This window comes from Pseudophryne corroboree, chromosome 6 (assembly GCF_028390025.1).
Source record: "Pseudophryne corroboree isolate aPseCor3 chromosome 6, aPseCor3.hap2, whole genome shotgun sequence".
Classification (NCBI taxonomy): Eukaryota; Metazoa; Chordata; class Amphibia; order Anura; family Myobatrachidae; genus Pseudophryne; species Pseudophryne corroboree.
The window spans coordinates 417,570,273-417,596,792 of NC_086449.1; the positions used below are offsets into that span (position 1 = coordinate 417,570,273).

The 26,520-nt window shown below is 44.1% G+C and overlaps 1 protein-coding gene across 2 annotated transcripts in view; it reads left to right on the forward strand.

Annotated features, from left to right (window-relative positions):
* The window catches only part of LOC134932483 (cadherin-related family member 4-like), a 298,616-nt gene that overhangs the window by 34,361 nt on the left and 237,735 nt on the right, over positions 1 to 26,520 (forward strand). For both annotated transcript variants that reach the window (XM_063926947.1, XM_063926948.1), the window contains exons 4-5: positions 23,749 to 23,837; positions 24,679 to 24,801. In XM_063926947.1, the coding sequence (XP_063783017.1) occupies positions 23,749 to 23,837; positions 24,679 to 24,801 (212 nt within the window). The remainder of the gene's footprint in view (positions 1 to 23,748; positions 23,838 to 24,678; positions 24,802 to 26,520) is intronic.

Here is a 26,520-nt window from a genome sequence, read left to right on the forward strand (position 1 = left end):
AACAACTTCTTTATTGGTGGTGTCTTGCTGATTGCCTTTAATTCCCACCTGTTGTCTATTCCATTTGCACAACAGCATGTGAAATTGATTGTCAATCAGTGTTGCTTCCTAAGTGGACAGTTTGATTTCACAGAAGTGTGATTGACTTTGAGTTACATTGTGTTGTTTAAGTGTTCCCTTTATTTTTTTGAGCAGTGTATATATATAAATATAGACGGGTCCAGTAGGAGCCTTGGGCACTTTAAGAAATCAATAGTGTGCGTTAGCTCCTCCCTCTATGCCCCTCATACCAGACAGCCTAGAAACTATGCCCGTGGAGACGGACATACTTTGATAGAAGGATTTAAAAGAACAGTGGTGAGATTTGAACCAGCACACACAAACAAGAGGAAAGCCATGCTAACCAAACTTGAACAGGAACAGCAACAGCTGAACCAACAACAATACTGAACCAAGTAACTGTGCAGGAAAAACACGAAGCACTGGGCAGGCGCCCAGTATCCTCTATGGACTACGAAAAAAGGACTTACCAGTATGTAATTAAAATCCTATTTTCTCTTACGTCCTAGAGAATGCTGGGGTCCACATTAGTATCATGGGGATGTACCATAGCTCCCAAACCGGGTGGGAGAGTGCTGAGGTTCCTGCATAACAGATTTACCAAATTGAAGGTCCTCAGATACCAAAGTTTCAAATTGTAGAACTTAGCAAACATGTTCGAACCTGACCAAGTAGCTGCTCGGCAGAGCTGTAAAGCCGAGACATCCCGGGCAGCCGCCCAGGAAGAACCCACTGACTTAGTAGAGTGGGCCTGTACAGATCTTGGAAGCGGCAAACCTGCCGTAGAATAAGCATGCTGGATAGTAAGCCTGATCCAGCATGCAATAGACTGCTTTGAAGCAGGACACCTAATTTTATTGGGATCATAGAGAACAAACAGCGAGTCCAATTTTCTGTGACGAGCTGTCCGCAGCACATAGATCTTCAAAGCCCTGACAACATCCAAGGACTTTGAAGTAGCAGAGGTGTCGGTAACCACCGGAACCACAATAGGTTGGTTGATATGAAATGCAAACACCACCTTTGGAAGAAATTGCTGACGAGTTCTGAGTTCAGCTCTATCCTCATGAAAAATCAAATAGGGGCTTTTGTGAGACAACGCCCCCAGCTCTGATACATGTCTTGCTGAAGCAAAGGCCAACAGTGCGACGACCTTCCACGTAAGAAACTTGACGGCAACGTCCTGTAAAGGCTCAAACCATTCCGATTGCAGGAACTGCAACACCACATTGAGATCCCAAGGTGCTGTAGGAGACACAAAGGATGTGCAGAACACCTTTCAAAAATGTCTGAACCTCCAGTGGAGAAGCTAATTGTTTCTAGAAGAAAATGGATAAGCCAAAATCTGGACTTTTAAGGAGCCCAAATGTAGGCCCACATCCACTCCTGACTGCAGAAAAAGGAGAAAACGTCCCAGTTGAAATTCCACTGCAGGAAATTTCCTGTTCACACATCAGAGATGTATTTTTTCCAAATACGGTGGTAATGTTTAGATGTTATCCCCTTTCTGGCTTGGATCAAGGTTGGAATAATCCTGTCCAGGATCCCTTTCTGGGCTAGAATTTGATGCTCAACCTCCATGGCGTCAAACGTAGTCACGGTAAGTGGTGATAGATGAACGGCCCCTGTTGTAGAAGATCCTCACGAAGAGGTAGAGGCCACGGGGTCCTCTAGGAGCATCTCCAGTAGATCCACATACCAGGCCCTTCTTGACCAGTCCAGAGCAATGAGAAAAGCTTGAACCTTTTCCCATTTTATTTTTTTGAGAATTCTTGGGATCAATGGAAGTGGTGGAAACACGTACACCACCTGGTAGTCCCATGGAGTCACCAGAGCATCCACCGCCACTGCTTGTTGGTCTCTCGACCTGGAACAATACCGCTTGAGCTTCTTGTTGAGATGAGAGGCCATCATGTCGATTTGTGGAATTCCCACTGACATGTCAAGCACCCGAACACCTCCAGGAGAAGGCCCCACTCTCCTGGGTGGAGGTCATGTCTCCGGAGGAAGTCTGCTTCCAAGTTGTCCACTCCCAGAATGAAGACTACCGACAATGCCACAGCATGCCATTCTGCCCAGAGGAGAATCCTTGTTTCCTCTGACATTGCTGCTCTGCTCTTCATTCCTCCCTGTCGGTTTATGTACGTTACCACCGTCACATTGTCCGACTGAACTTGAATGGCATGATCCTGAAGAAGATGTGATGCCTGTAGAAGGGCTTTGTGTATGGCCCTTAGTTCTAGAATGTTGAAGAATGGTTTCCTTACTTGACCATTTTCCTTGGAACTGTTCCCCAACCTCTGAGGCTTGCGTCTGTGGTTAGCAGAATCCAATTTTGAATCCCGAACCTTCAGCCTTCGGTCAGGTGAGAAGCCTGAAGCCACCACAAAAGAGAAATCCTGGCTTTTGGTGACAGACGTATCCTCTGGTGCATGTGAAGATGCAATCCGGACCATTTGTCCAACAGATCCAGCTGGAAGGGCCTTGCGTGAAACCTTCCATACTGCAGTGCCTCGTAAGAGGCTACCATCTCCACCAGGAGGTGAATGCATAGATGCACCGATATCAGGGTCGGTCTTAGAACGTCCCGCACCATCGAGTGAATTACCAATGCCTTTTTCAATGGAAGGAATACCTTCTGTGCTTCCGTTTCCAGTATCATCCCCAGGAACTGAAGCCTCCGTGTTGGTTCAAGGTGAGATTTTGGCAGGTTCAGAATCCACCGGTGATCCTGGAGTAGTCGTGTTTAGAGGGCAATGTTGTCTAACAAACTCTCCCTGGATGGTGCTTTTATCAGCAGATCGTCCAGGTACGGTATTATGTTCACTCCTTGCTTGCAGAGGAGAAACATCATCACTGCCATTACCTTGATGAACACCCTCGGTGCTGTGGAAAGGCCAAATGGCAGGGCCTGGAACTGGTAGTGACAGTTCTGTAATGCAAACCTTAGATAAGCTTGATGAGGCGGCCAAATTGGAATATGAAGGTATGCATCCTTGATATCCAGAGACACCAGTAATTCCCCATCCTCCAGACCTGAGATCACAGCTCTCAGAGACTCCATCTTGAATTTGAACACCCGTAAGTATGGGTTCAGTGATTTGAGGTTTAAAATGGGCCTTACCAAACCGTCCGGTTTTGGTACCACAAACAGGTTGGAATAATAACCCTTGTTTTGCAGTTGAAGTGGAACTGGAACAATGACCTGAGTCTGTACCAGTTTTTGAATTGCTTCCTGTAAAGTCATGATTGCTTCTGGAGAAGCTGGTAAGCTTGATTTGAAGAATCTGTGAGGTGGGAGTTCTTGAAACTCCAGTCTGTAGCCCTGGGCGATAGATCTTTGACCCATGGATCCAGGCATAATGTTGCCCATATGTGACTGAAATATCTTAATCGGGCTCCTGTCAGACTCTGTAGCCTTACCTCCGGTGGGTGCTCCCGCAGGTTACCATCCCGCTGGTTGGCGCAGCTGTGGCGGCAGGGAGCTGCTGGCGGCGGGTCCTTCTGGACGGATGTGCGGCTGCCAAGGGCCAGGGGCCGAGGGTCTGGAGAGCCAGGCGCTGCGGCGGGGATCGCTGTGGTAAGGTCCTCTAGTGGTGACACAGTATAGTGTGTCAGAGACAGAAGCTGGCTAAAACTGTGTGCTAACAGCTAAGTATGTCTCCTGTGCTGGGGGCGGCCATGTTGGAGACCAGAGTATTACCAATGAAGTTCCCAATCTGTGTCCAGCCAATCTTGCGTGTTCTCCCCTTACAAAAGGGGTCTGGCTCAGAGGGAGAGTGCCAGTGCTTCATGTTACCTCCTTGTGAAAGGTTCACCAGCTCTGTGCTCCCAGGTTACTTCTGGTTCCCTGGTCCTGGTTGCTCTCATCCATTGGTTACCTAAACACTGCTGCAGTCCTTCTGTCTTAGTCCATTGCCACCCGTGGAAGCGCTCACGGGGTCCCAGGTCATGGAGGAGCTCCAGATGCTAACGGCGGTTTCCGCAGATGTCTTCATTCCTTCAAAGTCCAAGTTCTTCAGCCTCGTCTTTCAATCACAAACCACAGTCCTCATTTCTCCAAAGTCCAAGTTCTTCAGCCTCATCTTTTAATCACAAACCACAGTCCTCATTTCTTCAAAGTCCAAGTTCTTCAGCCTCGTCTTTCAATCACAAACTACAGTCCGCATTTCTTCAAAGTTCAAGTTCTTCAGCCTCGTCTTTCAATTACAAACCACAGTCTTCATTTCTTCTTTACCGGAGTTCTTCAGCTTCACTCTTCAAGTCATTTAACCATAGACTAATTCTTCCAGTTTCTTCAATTGCTCCAATATTCGTGTACAGCCTGATTATTCATTAAAACTACAGTTATCTTCCTACGAAGGCCTCCTTTTCTTTATGCCCTCCGGCCAATGTTAACACTTAGTTAGGCTTCCACCCCATGAGGAGGAATTACATTCAGTCACCTCATTTACTCTCCTCACAGGTAGCTGTCCCTTAAGCCAAAACTCGGTTGTCGGAACCCCAACAGCTCCCACCTGACTGTCTTCCAGGCAGTATGGTCCACCATCATGCTGAAGGCTTTAAGGAAGCAGAACCAGAGGTCTGTTCCTGTGAATCTGCAGTTGCAGGTTTTCTTGGTTTACCTCTATTTGTTTTGAAGGCTGTAGAAGAACTTTTGGATTTACTTTTAAATTTCGCTGTTCCGAAAGGACTGCAGAGTTGGAGCAGAGTAGGTTTTCCTAGCTGGGGGTGCTGCGAAAAGAAGGTATGTAGACTTACCCGTCGTAGCCTTGGATATCCACGTATTCAGTTCATCTCCAAAAAGGGCTTCACCTGTGAATGGCAGTCTTTCCACGCCTTTCCTGGAATCCGCATCCGCAGTCCACTGGCGTAGCCACAAGTCCATGTGTGCTGACACTGCCATGGCAGTGGTGCATGCATTGAGCAAACCAATTTCCTTTATTGCCTCCACCATAAAATGAGCAGAGTCCTGTATATGCTGTAGGAGTAAAATTATCTCCCAGCGGATAAGGAATCTAACCCATCAATTAGATTACTTGACCATTTTGCAATGGCCCTAGTGATCCATGCACAAGCAATAGTGGGTATCTGGGCCACCCGAGCAGCTGTGTACAGGGATTTGAGAGTGGTCTCAATTTTGCGGTCAGCTGTGTCCTTTAAGGAGGCTGCCCCAGGGACAGGTAAGACTATCTTACGTGACAACCTAAATACCGATGCGTCAACAATCGGTGGATTTTCACACTTTTTCCTATCATCCTGAGGAAACGGGAAGGATGTGAGTAACCTTTTATGGATCTGGAACTTCATGTCTGGATTAACCCAAGTTTCTTCAAACAGAGAATTTAATTCCTTTGAAGCAGGGAAAGTAGCAGAGGAATTCTTTTTTACATTAAAATAAGATTCCTCATCCACCTCCGCCACCTTGTCAGGAATGTGGAAGACTTTTCTAATAGCTTCTATCAGAGCCTGTATTCCTTGTGACAGGGCTGCATTCCCCCCACACGAGATCCCTTCACCCTCCTCCGCGTCTGATAAGTCATCATCAGTGTCAGCCTGCAGGATTTGGGCCAGAGTGCGCTTTTGTGGACAAATGGCAGGGGTCTGAGACGCTGGTATGGGAACTGAATCTCTAGTCATCAGGTCCTCCACAGACTGTCTTAAGTATTGCGTCTCTTTCTCATTATGGGATAATTTATTAGAAATATTTGAGATCATCCCTTTAAGGGAATCAAACCATGCGGGTTCAGACCCATTAGCCTGAGAATGTGTACTATCCTGGGTACACTGTAATGAATCCCCCAGGGAAGACAAACACTCTGCTGTGCAGGAAACACACTCCCTTGACATGGTAATGTGAAGGGACAAACACAGTAAAGGTGAAAGCACAGTTAAACCACACAGAGCCCGCAGGGAGACACAGAAAAGATGGAGCCAGCCACACCACGCTCTTTATGTTAAAGCCAAGCTCAGCTGGGTCGCAAACTAAGCTCCTTAATAGGGCTTAGTATCCTAACACCGCTCCCCTTACTCTGACCCCCTGGTACCGCTGAGGAAACGTGGAGTCTTTGTGGAGGAGCTGCGCTTCCCTGCAAGTCCTATCAGTGTGAGCTGCAGAGAGAAAATGGCACTGGTGAGCTGCTGGATCTGCTCATAGTGAAGCGGTCTTCCTGTTTTTTTTTTATACTGGCTGAGGTGTCTGAAAAGCTTAACAGTGGATAGAACCCCTGTAAGCTGTTTGCCAGTGTAGGGTAATGTTAAAAAAGCTCAGCTTGCCCCTCACAGCGGAAACACACACACATACAGCATGTTGTACTGAGCCTGGAGGTGCAGCTTGCATGTCAGTGCTGCGCTCCATACCCTGATGCTGCCATTACAGTCGGCGACACGCTAACTGGGACACCGGCCACCTACTCATCACTCTTCTTACTTCTGGCTCTGTTAGGGGTGGCGGCTTGCTGCGGGACTGTACGCTCGCCGTGGTGGGGCTTGCAAATGGGACCTTCAGGAGCTCAGTGTCCTGCCAGCAGGGAACGGGACCATTAACCCTATAGGAGGTTGGGCCATTTCCCCCCCCCCCCCCCACCCCTAAGTTCCACGAAGCAGACAGGCTGGTGCCAAACAGTCCTGTCTGAAAACAACAAACAGAAAATAAATGCAGAAAACTCTTCAGGAGCTTCCCTAAGCGTGACCGGCTCCTCCGGGCACATTTTCTAAACTGAGTCTGGTAGGAGGGGCATAGAGGGAGGTGCCAGTGCACACTATTGATGTCTTAAAGTGCCCAAGGCTCCTAGTGGACCAGTCTATACCCCATGGTACTAATGTGAACCCCAGTATCCTCTAGGACAAGAGAAACACTAATTCTTTAGCTCACATCAACGTTTTGAAGCGTGGCTCCTCTATCAAGCCAAACCAGTAAATAACAATGTATATATATATATATATATATATATATATATATATATATACACTGCTCAAAAAAATAAAGGGAACACTAAAATAACACATCCTAGATCTGAATGAATGAAATATTCTTATTAAATACTTAGTTGAATGTGCTGACAACAAAATCACACAAAAATTATCAATGGAAATCAAATTTATTAACCCATGGAGGTCTGGATTTGGAGTCACCCTCAAAATTAAAGTGGAAAAACACACTACATGCTGATCCAACTTTGATGTAATGTCCTTAAAACAAGTCAAAATGAGGCTCAGTAGTGTGTGTGGCCTCCACGTGCCTGTATGACCTCCCTAAAACCCACACAAATGGCTCAGGTAGTGCAGCTCATCCAGGATGGCACATCAATGCAAGCTGTGGCAAGAAGGTTTGCTGTGTCTGTCAGCGTAGTGTCCAGTGCATGGAGGCGCTACCAGGAGACAGGCCAGTACATCAGGAGACGTTGAGGAGGTCGTAGGAGGGCAACAACCCAGCAGCAAGACCGCTACCTCCGCCTTTGTGCAAGGAGGAACAGGAGGAGCACTGCCAGAGCCCTGCAAAATGACCTCCAGCAAGCCACAAATGTGCATGTGTCTACTCAAACGATCAGAAACAGACTCCATGAGGGTGGTATGAGAGCCCGATGTCCACAGGTGGGGGTTGTGCTTACAGCCCAACACCGTGCAGGACGTTTGGCATTTGCCAGAGAACACCAAGATTGGCAAATTCGCCACTGGCGCCCTGTGATCTTCACAGATGAAAGCAGGTTCTCACTGAGCACATGTGACAGACGTGACAGAGTCTGGAGATGCCAAGAAGAACGTTCTGCTGCCTGCAACATCCTCCAGCATGACCGGTTTGGAAGTGGGTCAGTAATGGTGTGGGGTGGCATTTCTTTGGGGGGCCGCACAGCCCTCCATGTGCTCGCCAGAGGTAGCCTGACTGCCATTAGGTACAGATATGAGATCCTCAGACCCCTTGTGAGACCATATGCTGGTGCGGTTGGCCCTGGGTTCCTCCTAATGCAAGACAATGCTAGACCTCATGTGGCTGGAGTGTGTCAGCAGATCCTGCAAGACGAAGGCATTGATGCTATGGACTGGCCCGCCCATTCCCCAGACCGGAATCCAATTGAGCACATCTGGGACATCATGTCTCGCTCCATCATGTCTCGCACCACAGACTGTCCAGGAGTTGGCGGATGCTTTAGTCCAGGTCTGGGAGGAGATCCCTCAGGAGACCATCCACCACCTCATCAGGAGCATGCCCAGGCATTGTAGGGAGGTCATACTGGCACGTGGAGGCCACACACACTATTGAGCCTCATTTTGACTTGTTTTACGGACATTACGTCAAAGTTGGATCAGCCTGTAGTGTGTTTTTCCACTTTAATTTTGAGAGTTACTCCAAATCCAGACCTCCATGGGTTAATAAATTTGATTTCCATTGATAATTTTTGTGTGATTTTGTTGTCAGCACATTCAACTATGTAAAGAACAAAGTATTTAATAAGAATATTTCATTCATTCAGATCTAGGATGTGTTGTTTAAGTGTTCCCTTTATTTTTTTGAGCAGTGTGTATATATATATATATATATATATATATATATATATATATATAAAGAAGAAGATCTGGCGGCACTCAGGAGACTTTATCAACCAATGTAGATTTTTATTGGAACAACATCCAACAATTGTTTCGGGCCTCCGCCCGTCGTCAGGGATGCATAACACACTTAGAACATACATTTTATATCCCCATAAGGACCTCCCACCACATGTAAAACACACACATTAATCCATCTCACCTGCAGGCCCACTCACCGTGATGAACGCCACACTGCAAGCCGCCGCCACGAGCCATCCCGCTCATCAGCCGCAGCTGCACAGCGGATGACGTCATCAAGGGGCGCCCGCAAGGAGACGGAAATCCAGCGTGAGTATCGGTTACCTAGGTAACCAAAACAACAAAACAAAACCGACAAACATTAATGCATTACAACATTACTAATGTGCAAACAAATATAAAGAATATAACGTGAAACACAAATGATACACAATATATCATAATAAAAACAAACTATGGGACACTGTGCTGTAAAAATTCCCAAATATAAAACATTAATTACGTGGCATATATACAAGTATATAAGACCATGTTACTAACGGCATCAACAAAGTGTTGGGGGTATCATTTAACCTCTACCATTTTAAATGATTTGTAATGAATTCAAAAAAAACAAAATATATATATATGGTTTAAGGTTTATAAAAAACTATGCAGCCCATGCTGTTCATTTAGGCCTTTAGGGGCCAGTGTATCCAACCTGAAAATCCAACGGCTCTCTAGTTGGAGTAACCTTTTGCCCCTGTCACCACCCCGAATTGATGCCGGAACATGATCAATTAATTTACTCCTAATGCTCGCAATACTGTGCGATTGTTGCACACAATGGCGGGCCATGGGTTGGTCACTAGATCCTGACTCCAATGCTGCCCTAATTGCCGACCTATGGTTAGCCATTCTCTCCTTGAATTGGCATTCTGTCTTGCCCACGTAATGTAAACCACATGGGCAAGACAGTACATAGATTACAAATCTTGAAGTACAAGCGAGAGGGAAATTGATAGTAAATTTCTTGCCTGATCTGGGGTGGGAAATATAGTCACCCACCAACATGGAGCGACAGGTGACACATCCAATACACCTGAAACACCCAGGCTTCCGTGATAAAAAGTGCTGTTTGAGTTTAGCCTGCACTAGTTCTGTTACATCAACTTTCACAAGCATATCTCTCAGGTTTTTACCCCTTAAATATGCTGGCATTACACGAGTGTTAAGCAGACCTGGGAGATCCTTATCCGTATTGATAATGGGCCAGAACTTCCATTGATCCACCCCATATGATTAGTGGATCAATGGAATGTTTGCGGAATCTCCTTGATACCCATAATGCATCTTCTAGTGTAGTGAAGCTCACTTATAATATGAGTTTGTCCACTGTAAATTTCTTGGATGTAAATATCACACATGTGAATGATCAGTTGTGTACATCATTATATGTCAAGGAAACAGACCGCAACACTATTCTTAAATCAGATAGCTTCCATCCCCCCTCATTGAAATATGGTTTACCATATTCCCAGATGCTCAGAGTGCGTCGCATTACAAGTGATTCCTCTAAGATTGAAGGAGCTCTGGATGACATGGTGTTAAAGTTTGAGCAAAGGGGCTATGATCATAAGATGTTACTGGCCACCAAACAAAGGGTCCTACAGATTCCTAGGGAGGTATCTTTAAAGAGTAAGACTATGGTAGATAATGGGATACAGAAGATTCCCTGGGTCAATAGATTCACTGAAGTAAGTAATAACACCAATAGGGAAATTAAAAAGTTCTGGCCCATTATCAATACGGATAAGGATCTCCCAGGTCTGCTTAACACTCGTGTAATGCCAGCATATTCAAGGGGTAAATACCTGAGAGATATGCTTGTGAAAGTTGATGTAACAGAACTAGTGAAGGCTAAACCCAAACAGCACTTTTTATCACGGAAGCCTGGGTGTTTCAGGTGTATTGGATGTGTCACCTGTCGCTCCATGTTGGTGGGTGACTATATTTCCCACCCCAGATCAGGCAAGAAATTTACTATCAATTTCCCTCTCACTTGTACTTCAAGATTTGTAATCTATGTACTGTCTTGCCCATGTGGTTTACATTACGTGGGCAAGACAGAATGCCAATTCAAGGAGAGAATGGCTAACCATAGGTCGGCAATTAGGGCAGCATTGGAGTCAGGATCTAGTGACCAACCCATGGCCCGCCATTGTGTGCAACAATCGCACAGTATTGCGAGCATTAGGAGTAAATTAATTGATCATGTTCCGGCATCAATTCGGGGTGGTGACAGGGGCAAAAGGTTACTCCAACTAGAGAGCCGTTGGATTTTCAGGTTGGATACACTGGCCCCTAAAGGCCTAAATGAACAGCATGGGCTGCATAGTTTTTTATAAACCTTAAACCATATATATATTTTTTTGATTTTTTTGAATTCATTACAAATCATTTAAAATGGTAGAGGTTAAATGATACCCCCAACACTTTGTTGATGCCGTTAGTAACATGGTCTTATATACTTGTATATATGCCACGTAATTAATGTTTTATATTTGGGAATTTTTACAGCACAGTGTCCCATAGTTTGTTTTTATTATGATATATTGTGTATCATTTGTGTTTCACGTTATATTCTTTATATTTGTTTGCACATTAGTAATGTTGTAATGCATTAATGTTTGTCGGTTTTGTTTTGTTGTTTTGGTTACCTAGGTAACCGATACTCACGCTGGATTTCCGTCTCCTTGCGGGCGCCCCTTGATGACGTCATCCGCTGTGCTGCAGCGGCTGATTAGCGGGATGGCTCGTGGCGGCGGCTTGCAGTGTGGCGTTCATCACGGTGAGTGGGCCTGCAGGTGAGATGGATTAATGTGTGTGTTTTACATGTGGTGGGAGGTCCTTATGGGGATATAAAATGTATGTTCTAAGTGTGTTATGCATCCCTGACGACGGGCGGAGGCCCGAAACAATTGTTGGATGTTGTTCCAATAAAAATCTACATTGGTTGATAAAGTCTCCTGAGTGCCGCCAGATCTTCTTCTTTATGATTGGATGTCTACATCTCATGGAGGGCACCGGAGCAGTTGCTGCACCAGCAAGGGGAGTGCCGGCCACTTTGCTTCTTTATATATATATATATATATGTATATATATATATATATATATACATAGTAACATAGTAACATTGTATCTGAGGTTGAAAAAAGACAATTGTCCATCGAGTTCAACCTATTTGTGGTCTCCTATGCATGATGATTTGACTAAAATTTCTGACTGATGCTGCTGTCAGCCATTGCATTTTATCCCTATTTATAGTAACTATAATGCATGACTATGCACCATACCCATGGATATCCTTATCCATTAGGAATTTATCTAACCCATTCTTAAAGGTGTTGACAGATTCCGCCATTACAACTCCCTCGGGCAGGGAATTCCAAACACGTATTGTCCTTACCGTGAAAAAGCCTTTACGCCAGTGTGGCCGGAGAGACCAACCAGCCACACGTGTAATGGCGGCTGCGGCACTGAAGGGGTTAACCCCTAGTGCCCGGCGCCCTTAACAGGACAATGGGCGCTTGGCGCCACTTTAAAACTGTGCACTGGTGCTAAGCGCCATCTTTAAATGTAGTGTGGGTGCTAGGCATCGGGTATTTAAAAATATATTTAATACTGTGTTTTCACCAATGTTATATTTAAGGCAATAGGCCCAGTTGTAAGATTGCACATTTACATTGCAGCAAATGCCAGCACTTAGAAGGAATGTGTAAGCTGTGTTGGTTTTAAAATGCATTTATGTTTGAGGACAAATGGCTTGGAAGCTTCTCACCTAGGAATTGAGATGCTGATGACCCTGGCACCTGGAAAGGGGTGTATGGACAAGCCATTTCTTTGAGATTGAGATGTGTCTCTGTGTAACTTTATAGACACATGCAGGTGAAAGGATTTGTTGCTGTCTTCTCTGAATATTGTGTGAACTGGGTTTGCATGGAGATGTTAGAGGAGACAGGAACATGTTAATCAGATTGTGTTTCACAAATGCAAACTAGTGGGTTTCATTCAACAACAGTTTGATGTAACATTTCTTAGGCTGCATTATGTGTGATGCAGATTATGTTTAATTTACAGTATAAGAACGTTGTCTATGTGTGAGAGGGTGAATGCAATTGAAATGCAAGTTACATTTACATTTGTGAAAGAGACAGGAAGATGATGATCAGATTGTGTTTGGGATAGCACACTGGTTTGGTTATATATATGAAGAGGAGCAGGAATGTGCGTTATCTAATTCTTAACTTTTGAAATGTAAACTTGTATTTCTTTATATTTTCTGCGATAACCTGATTGGTTGGAGAAGACAGGGAGGGCTAACCCCCCTGTGATACTGTGTGGAAAATTGACATAAAAAGGAGACCTGCGTGCCTCCAGATTTGTAGTATTGTAACATCTTATTCTGCTGAAAACATCTGATTGTATGCTGTTACCCCTAGCAATAGGGAGGAGCCTTTTTAAAGGTTATTTGACCAATAAACATCTTTGCCTCAAGAAGACTGCTTCATCTTGTGACCAACAGGGTTAGGCCAAACCTAGCCCCATCCTCCGGCTGTCCAGGGAAGTACCTAGCGTCTCCAAGCTCCGCCTTCCGCCAGCTACCGGTAGAGGCCTAGCAAGTGGCTAGTGGGGATTCGTCAGCACCACACAGCTGTGGTAAGGCAGTGCGTCGGCACATACAAAGCAGAACCGTGGTTCCAAACGCCACGGCAGGTTAGGAGTTTGGTGGTGGCAGCGAGAACCCGCCCACAACGCAGTGGGTGGAGTCAGTAACAGGCGGTTACTGACGGTAAGCGGGAATCCCCTATGTGGTCAGGCCTCGTGCGGCTTGACCTTCCAATCTGTGCGCAGTCAACGGGACGCGAAAGCGGCGAGTGCTTTCGTACGGTACCGTCCTGTCACAGCCGTATTGTGCGGAGTCTCCTCTCCTCTAACCTGAGCGAGTGTCCACGAGTCCTCTGTGTTGATCTAACCAAAAACAGGTCCCGCGCAAGCTCTGTGTATTATCCCCTTATATATTTGTAGATGTTGATCATATCCCCTCTTAGTCTCCGCTTTTCCAATGTAAACATGCCTAGTCTTTCAAGCCTTTCCTTGTATTCCATCGTCTCCATGCCCTTAATTAGTTTGGTCGCCCTCCTCTGTACCTTTTCTAGCTCCAGGATATCCTTTTTGTAGTACGGTGCCCAGAATTGTACACAGTATTCAAGGTGTGGCCTCAGTAGTGATTTATATAACGGAAGTATAATACTCTCGTCCCTAGCATCAATACCCCATTTTATGCATGCTAATATCTTATTAGCCTTCTTTGCTGCAGTCCTACTTTGGGTACTACTGCTTAGCTTGCTATCTATGAGGACACCTAAGTCCTTTTCCAGTACAGAATCCCCTAATTTTACCCCATTTAGTAGGTAGGTGTAATTTTTGTTCTTGTTACCACAGTGCATTACCTTACACTTGTCTGTGTTGAAGCGCATTCTCCATTTGGCTGCCCATGCTTCTAATTTAACTAAGTCGTTCTGTAGAGACTCGGCATCCTCCTCTGTATTTATAGCCTTACACAGTTTGGTATCATCTGCAAAAATTGACACCATGCTCTCTAGACCTTCTGTTAGGTCATTAATGAAAATATTGAACAATAGCGGTCCTAATACTGAGCCTTGCGGCACACCACTTAGCACTTCAGTCCAAGTTGAAAAAGATCCATTAACCACAACGCGCTGCTCCCTATTATCTAACCAGTTTTTTACCCTAATGCATATTGTGCTTCCTAGCCCTGATTCTTGTAGCTTGTAGATAAGTCTCATGTGTGGTACAGTATCGAATGCTTTGGCAAAGTCTAAAAAGATTACATCCACGTCTTTACCCTGATCTAGGTTTGCGCTTACTGTTTCATAAAAGCCAAGTAAGTTGGTTTGACAGGATCTGTCCTTCATAAACCCATGTTGATTCCTTTTAATGACCTTATTGACTTCAAGGAACTTCTGAATACTATCTTTTAGAATACCTTCCAACACTTTCCCCATTATAGATGTAAGACTAACTGGTCTATAATTACCTGGTTCAGCTTTACTTCCCTTTTTGAATATAGGCACTACTTCCGCTATACGCCAGTCTTTGGGAACCATACCTGATATAACTGAATCCTTAAAGATCAAAAATAGCGGTTTTGCCAGTTCAGAGTGAAGCTCCATTAGAACCCTTGGGTGAAAACCATCGGGCCCTGGTGATTTATTAATCTTTAAATGTTTTAATCGGTCACAGACTACTTCCTCGCTTAAATAAGTACCTATCAGTGCGATATTCTCATTATTGAGATTGTGTGTCAGTCCCTGAATTGGGTCCTCTCTAGTAAATACTGTTGAAAAAAACTCATTTAGTGTGTCTGCTATGTCATTATCATTTTTGCTTAAGACTCCCAACTTGTCTTTTAAAGGGCCTATACTCTCCTTCTTTAATCTCTTGCTATTAATGTATTTAAAGAATTTTTTGGGATTCGCTTTGCTTTCCTTTGCTACTAGTTTTTCAGTTTCTACTTTAGCCGCTCTTATTTCCTTTTTGCAAATTTTGTTACATTCCTTATAGTGCTGAAATGACTCTGCTTCCCCGTCAGATTTGTATTTTTTAAATGCTCGCCTTTTCTTGCCCATAAGTTCCTTAATCTTTTTGTTAAGCCACATCGGTTTATGATTTTTATTCCTTTTTTTGCTGCTCATAAGAATAAATTTGAGTGTATTTTCAGCTGGCAGGAATTTTAGTACCTCCCATTTCTCCATAGTATTTTTCCCTAAAAACAAACCTTCCCATTCAATATCCCTGAAAAATACCCTCATCTTTTCAAAATTTGCTTTGCTGAAGATTAGAGTCCTTGTTGAGCCAGTATAGGGCTGTTTATGGAAACTGATATTGAATGTGACCATATTGTGGTCGCTGTTTCCTATGGGATCCCCTACTATAATACCTGATACCAAATCCCCATTGTTTGTTAATACCAGGTCTAAGATTGCATTGTACCTAGTTGGTTCCTCAATTAGTTGGACTAAGTAGTTATCATTAAGTGGGTTTAAAAACATATTGCCCCTAGCAGTATCACATGAATCATTTTTCCAGTTAATCTCTGGATAGTTAAAATCTCCCATCACTACTATGTCTCCTACTCCTGCTGCTCTTTCAATTTGCTTTAGTAACAATTCCTCATCAGATATGTTAATACCAGGTGGCCTATAGCATACACCCAATACTAACTTTTTTATTCCTTTTTCCCTGCATGCAATTTCTACCCATAATGTCTTGACAGTGTCTACAGTCCCCTAGTGAATATCTTCCCGTATATCAGGTTTTAAAAACGGCTTTACGTAAAGACACACCCCTCCACCCTTTTTATTTAGTCTGTCTCTCCTAAACAGTGTATAGCCCTCTAGATTGACTGTCCAATCATGAGATTCGTCCCACCAAGTTTCAGTAATGCCTATAATATCATATTGTTTGCTTGCTGCAAGTATTTCTAGTTCACCCTTTTTACCAGTAATGCTTCTGGCGTTTACATACATACAACTAAGATAAGTATTTTCCCTTGCGTTAGGGACATCTTTCACCTTATGTAGCAATGATGACCTGTAATCGTCATTGGTTAGTGCTTTGGTAAAATCTCTTTTAGTACCCATGTTAGTAACCTTACCGCCTGCTCTTACCCTCCCCCCAACTTCTCCCCCATTTCGTTTACTACCGCCATCCCCACTATTCTCACTGCATGACCCGTAGTTTCTAGCTAAACCCTCCGTCCAGGCTCCTAGTTAAAAATCTCCTCCAACCTTCTAACCATCCTTCCCCCCAGCACCGCTGCCCCCTGCTCAGTCAGGTGCAATCCGTCACGACAAAAGAGATGGCGCCTGACTGAGAAGTCCGCCCAGTGTTCCAGGAACACAAACCCCTCTTTCCTGCACCAATCCCTAAGCCACACATTTACCTCCCTAATCTCCCTCTGCCTCCCTGGACTAACCTTAGATGTCCTTGCCTTCAGTTTCTTTCCTAAGTCCCTATAGTCTTTCTTAAGGACATCCCAACTTCCGCTAACTTTGTCATTGGTGCCAACATGCACCAAGACCGCCGGGTCTTTCCCAGCCCCTCCCAACAATCTATCTACCCGGTCCGAGATGTGCCGTACCCGAGCACCCGGGAGACAACAGACTGTACGGCGATCACGGTCCCGGTAGCAGATTGCCCTATCTGCCTTCCTGATAATAGAATCCCCTACCACCACCATCTGACTAGGTACCTCACTATCTTTTATCCCAACCGCGCCAGAGGGACCGCTCCTCTGGGTGCTAGAGGGAGCAGTCTCCTCTGGCACCGTCATTTCTTCACTATCATCCTCCGATTCCTCATCCAGTCGGGCAAATTTGTTCGGGTTTGATAGTTCGGAGATGTCGAGCCTCCCCCTCTTTTTCTTCCTTCTAACTGTGACCCAGCTGGCTGCCTGATCATCCTCTTCTACCAGTGACCCCTCCCGCAACTCCTCCACCGTTCTGTCTAAACTACGCTCAAGATTGTGAATCTCCCTCAGTCGCGTAACGGTTTGCTCTAGATCAGTTACCTGGGCTTCCAGGGCAACCGTTCGCACACACCTCATGCAGATGTAATCACACTGGGCCGGTAGCTCCAGGTGTGCATACATCTTGCACGACATGCACTGAGTGAGGTCCCCAATCACAGCCCCTCCCATATTGATTGTAAGGTCTAACTCCCTGTTACTCTCAAAGAAAAAGCAGCAAAAATAAAAAGTAGAAGACAAACAATCTCACCTATACAATAATTAAGCTGGCTTATACTTATCTATCTTTGTGCGGTTCTTGGTCCTTCACTTTTATGCAGCCGTAGTACTCTCCCGCCTGCAGCACCTATACTCCACTTAGCAGTTGCAGTTGTTCCAGCTCACTGCACCTCCTTTTCACTCGGCTTCCAGCTCCTGCTAAAAAAAGAAAAGAAAAAATGCCCCTCACACACGCACAATCACAGCCCCTCTGCTACTCCAAGTAAGAGACCCTCTCACTCACAAGGTCAGCCCCTTGCAGCCTCACCAGAAGTTTAATGGTACTGCAAATGTGTGTTCCTGATTGTGTATTATAAAACTCACTTTTTTCTGTATTCTAACTCACCTTTTGCTGTTTACAACTCACACTTACAAATCCAAGCAGCACTTAAAAATACAAGCCCCTACAAAGAGCAAGCTCCAAAGAGTCTAATCACTGCTTATATAGGCACAGCCAGCTGATTTAGTCAGCCCCTCCTCCTCCTGATTACTCACACCTGATTTAACCCCCTCCCTCTGGCATTTCATCTCACACTTTTTTTTCCCTCCTAAAAAAAACCCCAGTAAAGATATAAACACAAAAAATAAACAGTATAGATACAAACAATCAGATTCAGATTAACTTTCTCTCACAATATTACTATCCCTATATGGATAGACAGAGAATAATCAGAACTCACCTTTTGCTGTTTACAACTCACACTTACAAAACCAAGCAGCGCTTAAAAATACAAGCCCCAACAAAGAGCCCCTAATAATGACAAAGAGGTGTATCTTGACAGATGGAAGGATGCTAAGAAAGTGATCAGACGTGCAAAGGCAGAAGCTGAGGAGAAAATGGCCCAGTCAGTAGATAAAGTGGGCAAAACTTTTTTTAAGTATATAAATGAAAGGAGAAAATCAAATGGAGGAATAATAAGTCTTAAGACAGAGAGTGAGAATATGGTGGAGGGAGACAAGGCAATAGCAGATCACCTAAATAATTATTTTTGCTCAGTATTTACTACAGAAGGAGAAGGGAAGGGGCCAGAGTTAAGTTGCAAGGGCATTCATAAAACTAAGGTAGATGAAAGTACATTTACAGAGGAGAATGTCCTAACTGAACTTTCAAAAATAAAAGTGGATAAATCAATGGGGCCAGATGGGATACACCCAAGGATACTAAAAGAGCTAAAAGATGTGCTGGTGGCACCATTAACAGAATTATTTAACCAGTCACTAAATACAGGTGCCATTCCAGAGGACTGGAAAAGGGCAAATGTAGTTCCACTGTACAAAAGTGGAAGCAAGGAAGAAGCAAGTAACTACAAACCAGTAAGCCTTACATCAGTAGTAGGGAAAGTAATGGAAAAACTACTAAAATAAAAAGTTGTGGAATATCTTAAATCAAACAAGTTACAGGATCCAAAACCACATGGATTTACTGGAGGGAGATCATGCCAAACAAATCTTATTGACTTTTTTGACTCTGTGATGAAAATAATAGATTAAGGGGGAGCTGTAGATGTAGCATATCTAGACTTTAGTAAGGCATTTGACACTGTCCCACATCGCAGACTGCTAAATAAACTTGAAAGTGTGGGGGTGGATTATAAAACAGTTAAATGGATTAGAAACTGGTTGAAGGATAGGAAACAGACAGTTGTAGTAAATGGAGTGCAATCTGTGGAGGGAAATGTTACCAGTGGAGTACCCCAGGGATCTGTACTCAGACCAGTTCTCTTTAATATATTTGTTGGTGACATTGCAAATGGTATTGAAGGGAAAGTATGCCTTTTTGCAGATGATACAAAGATATGCAACAGGGTAGACACACCAGGAGGGGTAAAACAAATGATTGATGACCTAGCTAGACTTTAAAAATGGTCAAGAACATGGCAACTACAGTTTAATGCTAAAAAATGCAAAATCATGCACTTGGGTCTCAAAAACCCAAAGGCTAAATATAGTATCAAGAGTACTATAATGAAACTACTGAGGAGGAAAGGGATTTAGGAGTCACTAGTTCAAGTGACTTAAAGGCAGGAAAGCAATGCAACAAAGCAATGAGAAAGGCAAGTCAGATGCTTGGTTGCATAGGAAGAGGAATCAGTAGCAGGAAAAGAGAAGTAATAATGCCACTGTATAGGTCATTGGTGCGGCCTCATCTGGAATACTGTGTCCTTTTCTGGAGACCATACTGTATCTCCAGAAGGATATAAATACATTAGAGAATGTGCAAAGAAGGGCAACTAAAATGGTGCATGGCCTACATCACAAAACTTACCCGGAAAGGCTAAAAGATCTTAACATGTATAGTATGGAGGAGAGAACGGAAAGGGGAGACATGATAGAAACTTTCAAATATACCAAAGGTTTTAACAAAGTTCAGGAGGGAAACATTATTCAAAGGAAGAGAAGTATTAGAACTCGAGGACATACACTGAAACTGGAGGGAGGCAGGTTCAGGGGAAATTTAAGGAAAAATTACTTCACAGAAAGGGTAGTGGATAAGTGGAATAGCCTCCCATCAGAGGTGGTAGAGGCTAAGATTGTAGAGCAATTTAAACATGCTTGGGATAGGCATATGAATATCCTTACAAAGAATTAAGGTTTAAAAATGGTTGAGATTACCTAAAGGATAAAAAGTAAAAGGGGCAGACTAGATGGGCCAAGTGGTTCTTATCTGCCGTCAAATTCTATGTTTCTATGTATCTATGTTTCTGTGTTAACCTGCCCCGCCATCAACTGAAGCAAGAGGTGGTAACGAGGTGGAATTCAACACTCTCTATGCTTCAGAGGATGGAGGAGCAGCAAAAGGCCATTCAAGTCTATACATCCACATACGATATAGGCAAAGGTGGACTCAAGCGCAGTGGAGAATGATTTCCATCTTGTGCAAGGTTCTCCAACCCTTCGAACTTGCCACACGTGAAGTCAGTTCAGACACTGCCAGCTTGAGTCAGGTCCTTCCCCTCATCAGGCTTTTGCAGAAGCAGCTGCATAAATTGTAGGAGGAGCTAAGATGGAGCGATTCCGCAAGGTATGTGGGACTTGTGGATGGAGCCCTTCATTCGCTTTACCAGGATTCAAGGGTGGTCAATCTATTGAAATCAGAGCACTACATTTTGGCCACCGTGCTCGATCCTAGGTTTAAACCTACGTTGTATCACTCTTTCCAGCAGACACAAGTGCACAGAGGTGCAAAGACCTGCTGGTTAGTAAATTGTCAACTCAAGCAGAACGTGACCCGTCAACAGCTCCTCCTTCAATTTCTCCCACCACTGGGGCTGCAAGGAAAAGGATAACATTTCCTAGCCCACCCGCTGGTGGTGATGCAGGGAAGTCAGGAGCGAAAGCTGACATCTGGTCCGGACTGAAGGACCTGCCAACAATTACTGACATGTCTAAAGTCACTGCATATGATGATTCTGTCACCATTGAAAGAATGGTGGAGGATTATATGAGTGACAGCATCCAAGTAGGCATGTCAGACAGTCCATACGTACACTGGCAGGAAAAAGAGGCCATTTGGAGGCCCTTGCACAAACTGGCTTTATTTTACCTAACTTGCCCCCCCTCCAGTGTGTACTCCAAAAGAGTGTTTAGTGCAGCTGGTAACCTTGTCAGCGATCGGCGTAGGAGGTTACTTCTACTAAATGTGGAGAAGATTATGTTCATCAAACTGAATAATAAATTCTCCGGGAAGACCTTTACCAGCAATTGCCTCCAAAAAGTACACAGGGACCTGTGATGGTGGATTCCAGGGGGGCCGAAATAATACTCAGTGAGGAGGATGTACACAGTGAAAGGGGTGAGAAATCGGAGGATGATGATGAGGTCGACATCTTGCCTCTGTAGAGCCAATTTGTGCAAGGAGAGATTGATTGCTTCTTTTTTTGGTGGGGGCCCAAACCAACCAGTCATTTCAGCCACAGTCGTGTGGCAGACCCTGTCGCTAAAATGATTGGTTTGTTAAAGTGTCCATGTCCTGTTTAGACAACAAAAGGGTGGGTGGGAGGGCCCAAGGACAATGCCATCTTGCACCTCTTTTTCTTCTTTGCATCATGTGCTGTTTGGGGACTAGTTTTTTTACGTGCCATCCTGTCTGTAACTGCAGTGCCACTCCTAGATGGGCCAGGTGTTTGTGCCGCACACTTGTGTCGCTTAGCTTTGCCATCCAGCTACCTCATTGCACCTCTTTTTCTTCTTTGCATCATGTGCTGTTTGGGGACTAGTTTATGAATAGTGCCACCCTGTCTGTAACTGCAGTGCCACTCCTAGATGGGCCAGGTGTTTGCCGCATACTTGTGTCGCTTAGCTTAGTCATACAGCCACCTCGGTGCAACTTTTAGGCCTAAAAACAATATAGTGAGGTGTGATGTGTTCAGAATAGACTGGAAATGAGTGGAAATTATTGTTATTGAGGTTAATAATACCGTATGAGCAAAATTACTCCCAAATTCTGTAATTTTAGCTGTTTTTATGTGTTTTTTTAAAAAATCATCCAGATCCAAAATCAAAACCAAAACACGAAAGGGCGGTTTTGGCAAAACTAAGCCAAAACCAAAACACGAAAGTGGAATTAGAACCAAAACCAAAACACAAAACACGAAAAGTGCCAGCCGCACATCTCAAATAAGGTGATCTGGTCCCAGGAATTTACGACTGTAAGTGACTAATTACTTACCACAGCAAGAAGGGTCTGGCCAATTGTCACAAAGGACAAGAAACTTCAAGTACTAAAGGTAACAATGATCTTACCATTGTATAAAATCAAAGACCGGGTAGTTCACAACGACATCTCAACCCACACTATGAAACTTTAAGACAAGCTACCCCTCATCCCCTTAACCCCTAACCCTCCGTTAATGCAGCCTAACCCTAACCCTACCTGGTGGTGCCTAACCCGTCCCCACACACACACCCATGGCTTACCTCTGCAATGTTCAAGCAGTGATTCCATCAGGATCCCTGCTGTCGGGATGCCGGCGTTGTGATCCTATTTGGGATGCTGGCATCGGCATTCTGATCACTGTTGGTATTCCGATGACGGTCTTTTGACAGCCTGGATTCTGACCGTCAGGATCCTGACCTGACCGACAGTGAGCTGTAGTGATGCTGGACGGAGGAATCTACTGAACAAACCGTGAATCGTGGGTCTTTGAAATAGGTGGCGCGGGGCTTAAATCATGGGCCGCTGCATACTGCTCTGTACAGAAAAATAATTGGTCCTGCAGGGGGGATTTCTGGGTACTCAGAACACCCCCCTCCCCTGTTCGATCGCTAGAGTTTTTTTGCAGTCCTGTGTTCGCATGGTCGCCGCCCATAGGAGAGTGTATTTTCTCTTTGCAAGTGTGCGACTGCATGTGTAGCAGAGCTGTACAAACAGATTTTGTGCAGTCTTAGTAGCCCAGGACTTGCTCAGCCACTGCGAACACTTCAGCCTGTCCGGGACCGGAATTAACAACAGGAACCCTCCCTGCAAACGCTTGGACACGCCTGTGTTTTTCCCAACACTCCCAGAAAATGGTCAGTTGACACCCACAAACGCCTTCTTCCTGTCAATCTCCTTGCAAACGCCTGTGCGAATGGATCCTTTGCACAAACTCATTGCTGAGCGGCGAACCGCTTTGTACCCGTGCTACACGCCTGTGCATTGCGGTGCATACGCATGTGCAGTTTAGACATGATCACCCACTGTATGAAAATGGAGCCTATCGATCAGGTCTGAATTAGGCCCTACGTTGGCTACATACATGTATCATTGTAATGCTACACCAGAATGGTAATTACAGGTTGAGTATCCCTTATCCAAAATGCTTGGGACCAGAGGTATTTTGGATATGGGATTTTTCCGTATTTTGGAATAATTGCATACCATAATGAGATATCATGGTGATGGGACCTAAGTCTAAGCACAGAATGCATTTATGTTTCATGTAAGTACATTCACACAATTAATTTATGTTCCATATACACCTTATACACACAGCCTGAAGGTCATTTAATACAATATTTTTAATAACTTTGTGTATTAAACAAAGTTTGTGTACATTGAGCCATCAAAAAACAAAGTTTTCACTATCTCATTCTCACTCAAAAAAGTCCGTATTTCGGAATATTACGTATTTCGGAATATGTGGATATGGGATACTCAACCTGTACTATGAAATCCTATCATTTTAACTTAAGTAAATCAAACTCTGTGTTGCTTGATGTGATCCTTGTATAAGTTTAATTGAAGAAAAAACTATCTGATGGAAATTAACTTTTTTTTTTTTTTTAAGATAAGAAGTCTATTGATGAGAATTTCCCAATGTTCAATCCAATTTATCAAGTACCTGCAAAAGATTCTGACTCTGGTGACAAATTAAAGGTAAGAACCACAATTAGTAGTCACTTCCTTGGAGGTTTAGATCTAAATATTATTTGGAACACACATACGGTATTAGACTATTCTTTGCTGAAATTCTATTAATATTTTTTGTATAGTCTACTAATTAATAAAATACATTTGAACACACTATGGGGGTCATTCCGACCCGATCGCTCACTGCAGTTTATCGCAGTGCAGCGATCGGGTCAGAATTGCGCATGCGCCGGTGCCGCAGTGTGTTGGCGCATGCTGGACGGCCGAAGGCCGTCGTTCAGTAGCAATCTCCTCTGCCTGATTGACAAGCAGAGGCGATCGCAGGGCGTGAGGGGGCTGTACTGCGGCGTTAAACCGCCATTTAGGGGGCGCAGTCTGGCCAACGCAGGCATTGCCGGACCATTAGGGGGGCGGGCCGCGGCGGCTGCATGACGTCTCACGCAGCCGCTACGGCCAGTGGCAGCGATGATCAACTCCCGGCCAGCTGCAGGAGCTGTGCTGGCCGGTAGTTACTCCACAAATATAAAAGCATCGCCGCTGTGCGATGCTTTGTATTTGTGCGGGGAAGGGGGCCGGACTGACATGCGGGGCGAACTAGCTCTGTGCTAGGCGTCCCCCTGCATGTCAGGGAAGATGATCGTAGCTGTGCTAAATTTACCACAGCTACGATCAACTCGGAATGACCCCAATACTGTAACAATAAACACATTTTGAATACTACAAAGAGAAAATTATATAAAAATAGTTTGGGTCAATTAATGTTTTCTCTTTTCAAACAAAAAGTAACACTACTTTCTGATATCTACCATATTAATTGGTAGACTTAAAACCTGTAATGTTTTAACAGTATTCAGTTCAGTCACAATCATCTGGCCCAACACCAAATGGATGGTTTTTTGATGTGGATGGAGGCATAGGATTTGTTTTCAGAAATTCATCTACACCATTGGATTTTGATGCAGGATATCAGGTGATATATTTATTGCACTTTTATTGTGTTGTTGATAACTTGTGTCTTAGACTGAAGCTGTGCACATGTGTTACTGTGCACATGTGGTACCACAAATAAGTTATTACAGGCCAGTTATTACAGGATGCCCACTTCATGACTGACGCCCGGAGGCAATCACCTTCCACTGTATACTATATTTATGCCCCTGCTGGTTGGTGGTGTCCAGGATACAATGAAATGTTACAGAGATGATAAAGCAGTTTTAACCATTACAAACCGGGCTGTATTTGAGAACCATTGTGTGCACAGATGGGGCCCTTAATATGCAGAAACTCTATTCCTGCAGTGCTGTTTTATACTTTAAATGCAGCAGTGTCTCTTGAAATAACGGTTATCTCCCATCATATATAGCAGGATACATTTTCATGAATAAGAGGGGGAAAAAAGGGAAGAGTGTCAGATAGGGAAAGAGAAAGAGATGGGAAAGCTGTGAGAGAGAAAACACCAGGCAATGCCAGGGACAACTGCTAGAATCCCACAAAAGCTATAGCTGATGTTCAAAAATAAATTGTGCACAGTGTTGTCTGTAAGCGGCGTAATAAGGTGTCACAATTCCAGCAGCCCTATAGTGATCCTGTAAGACACCGGGCTTGGTGAGTATGTCTAAGTGGTTGATAGAGGCATCACAGGTGTTGGGTGGCTATGTGACAGACCTTTCTCCTGAAATGTTTCTCCCATACATTGTTTTGTAGTACCTTGCTCAGAGAAGTAGGATAGATTGATATGAAACAGGAGTGAGTCAGCAATTCCAACAGGATGTCTTTTTATTGAGCCGCAATGAATTCTGGATTGAACATGATGATTGGTTAATTGGCACAAAATATTAAATAATCACAAGAAGAATAGGACATAAAAAGAAGATAATGGGGGAGATGTACTAAGCCTGAAAAGTGATAAATATCACTGTGATAAAGCACCAGCCATTCGGCTTCTAACTGCCATGTCACAGGCTGTGTTTGAAAAATGACAGTTAGGAGCCGATTGGCTGGTGCTTTATCACAGTGATATTTATCACTTTTCAAGCTTAGTACATCTGGCCCAAAGAGAGGACAATTGACTACAGTTCACATCACATTGGATCATTAAAAAATGCAAAAGACAATCAATTGGATCACAGAGATTGGCATATTATAATCACAAACTATAATGTGGTCATGAGAAGAGTAATGAAAAACACACTTTTCAATAACAATAAATTTGCTAAATTTCTAGCTTTCCCTAACCAAGTTATGATAATCTTCACCGTCAAATAATTTTGAAGCTCTTTTAAAATCCTGTGGTGCTACATCTTTGCCATGGGTGTGTGTGGGGGGTGTGGGGGGGGCAGGGGGGGGGGGAAATGGTACACATGTACACTAGTAATCTGGAGTTGTAAGAATGTCACTGTATCTCTTCTTATTCCATGAGGATGCATCTAGCGAAGGGATTGTAGTGTAACTTGTCAAACATAGCTTGCTTAAAAATAAGGGATCCTTGGGGCAAGTAAACTCAGTCTCTGTCTCTAGATAAAGTAACTCACTCTCACTTGCATAAATTAATCAGTCCCTTGGTTCCCAACAGTGTTTAAGCATAAGGTGGTTGTCTTTGCAATTCTCCAACAGGGACTGACTTGGAACATATTGTGCTATGCTGTATGTGCTTTTTACATTGCAGTGTATGACAAATTGGATACTTGGG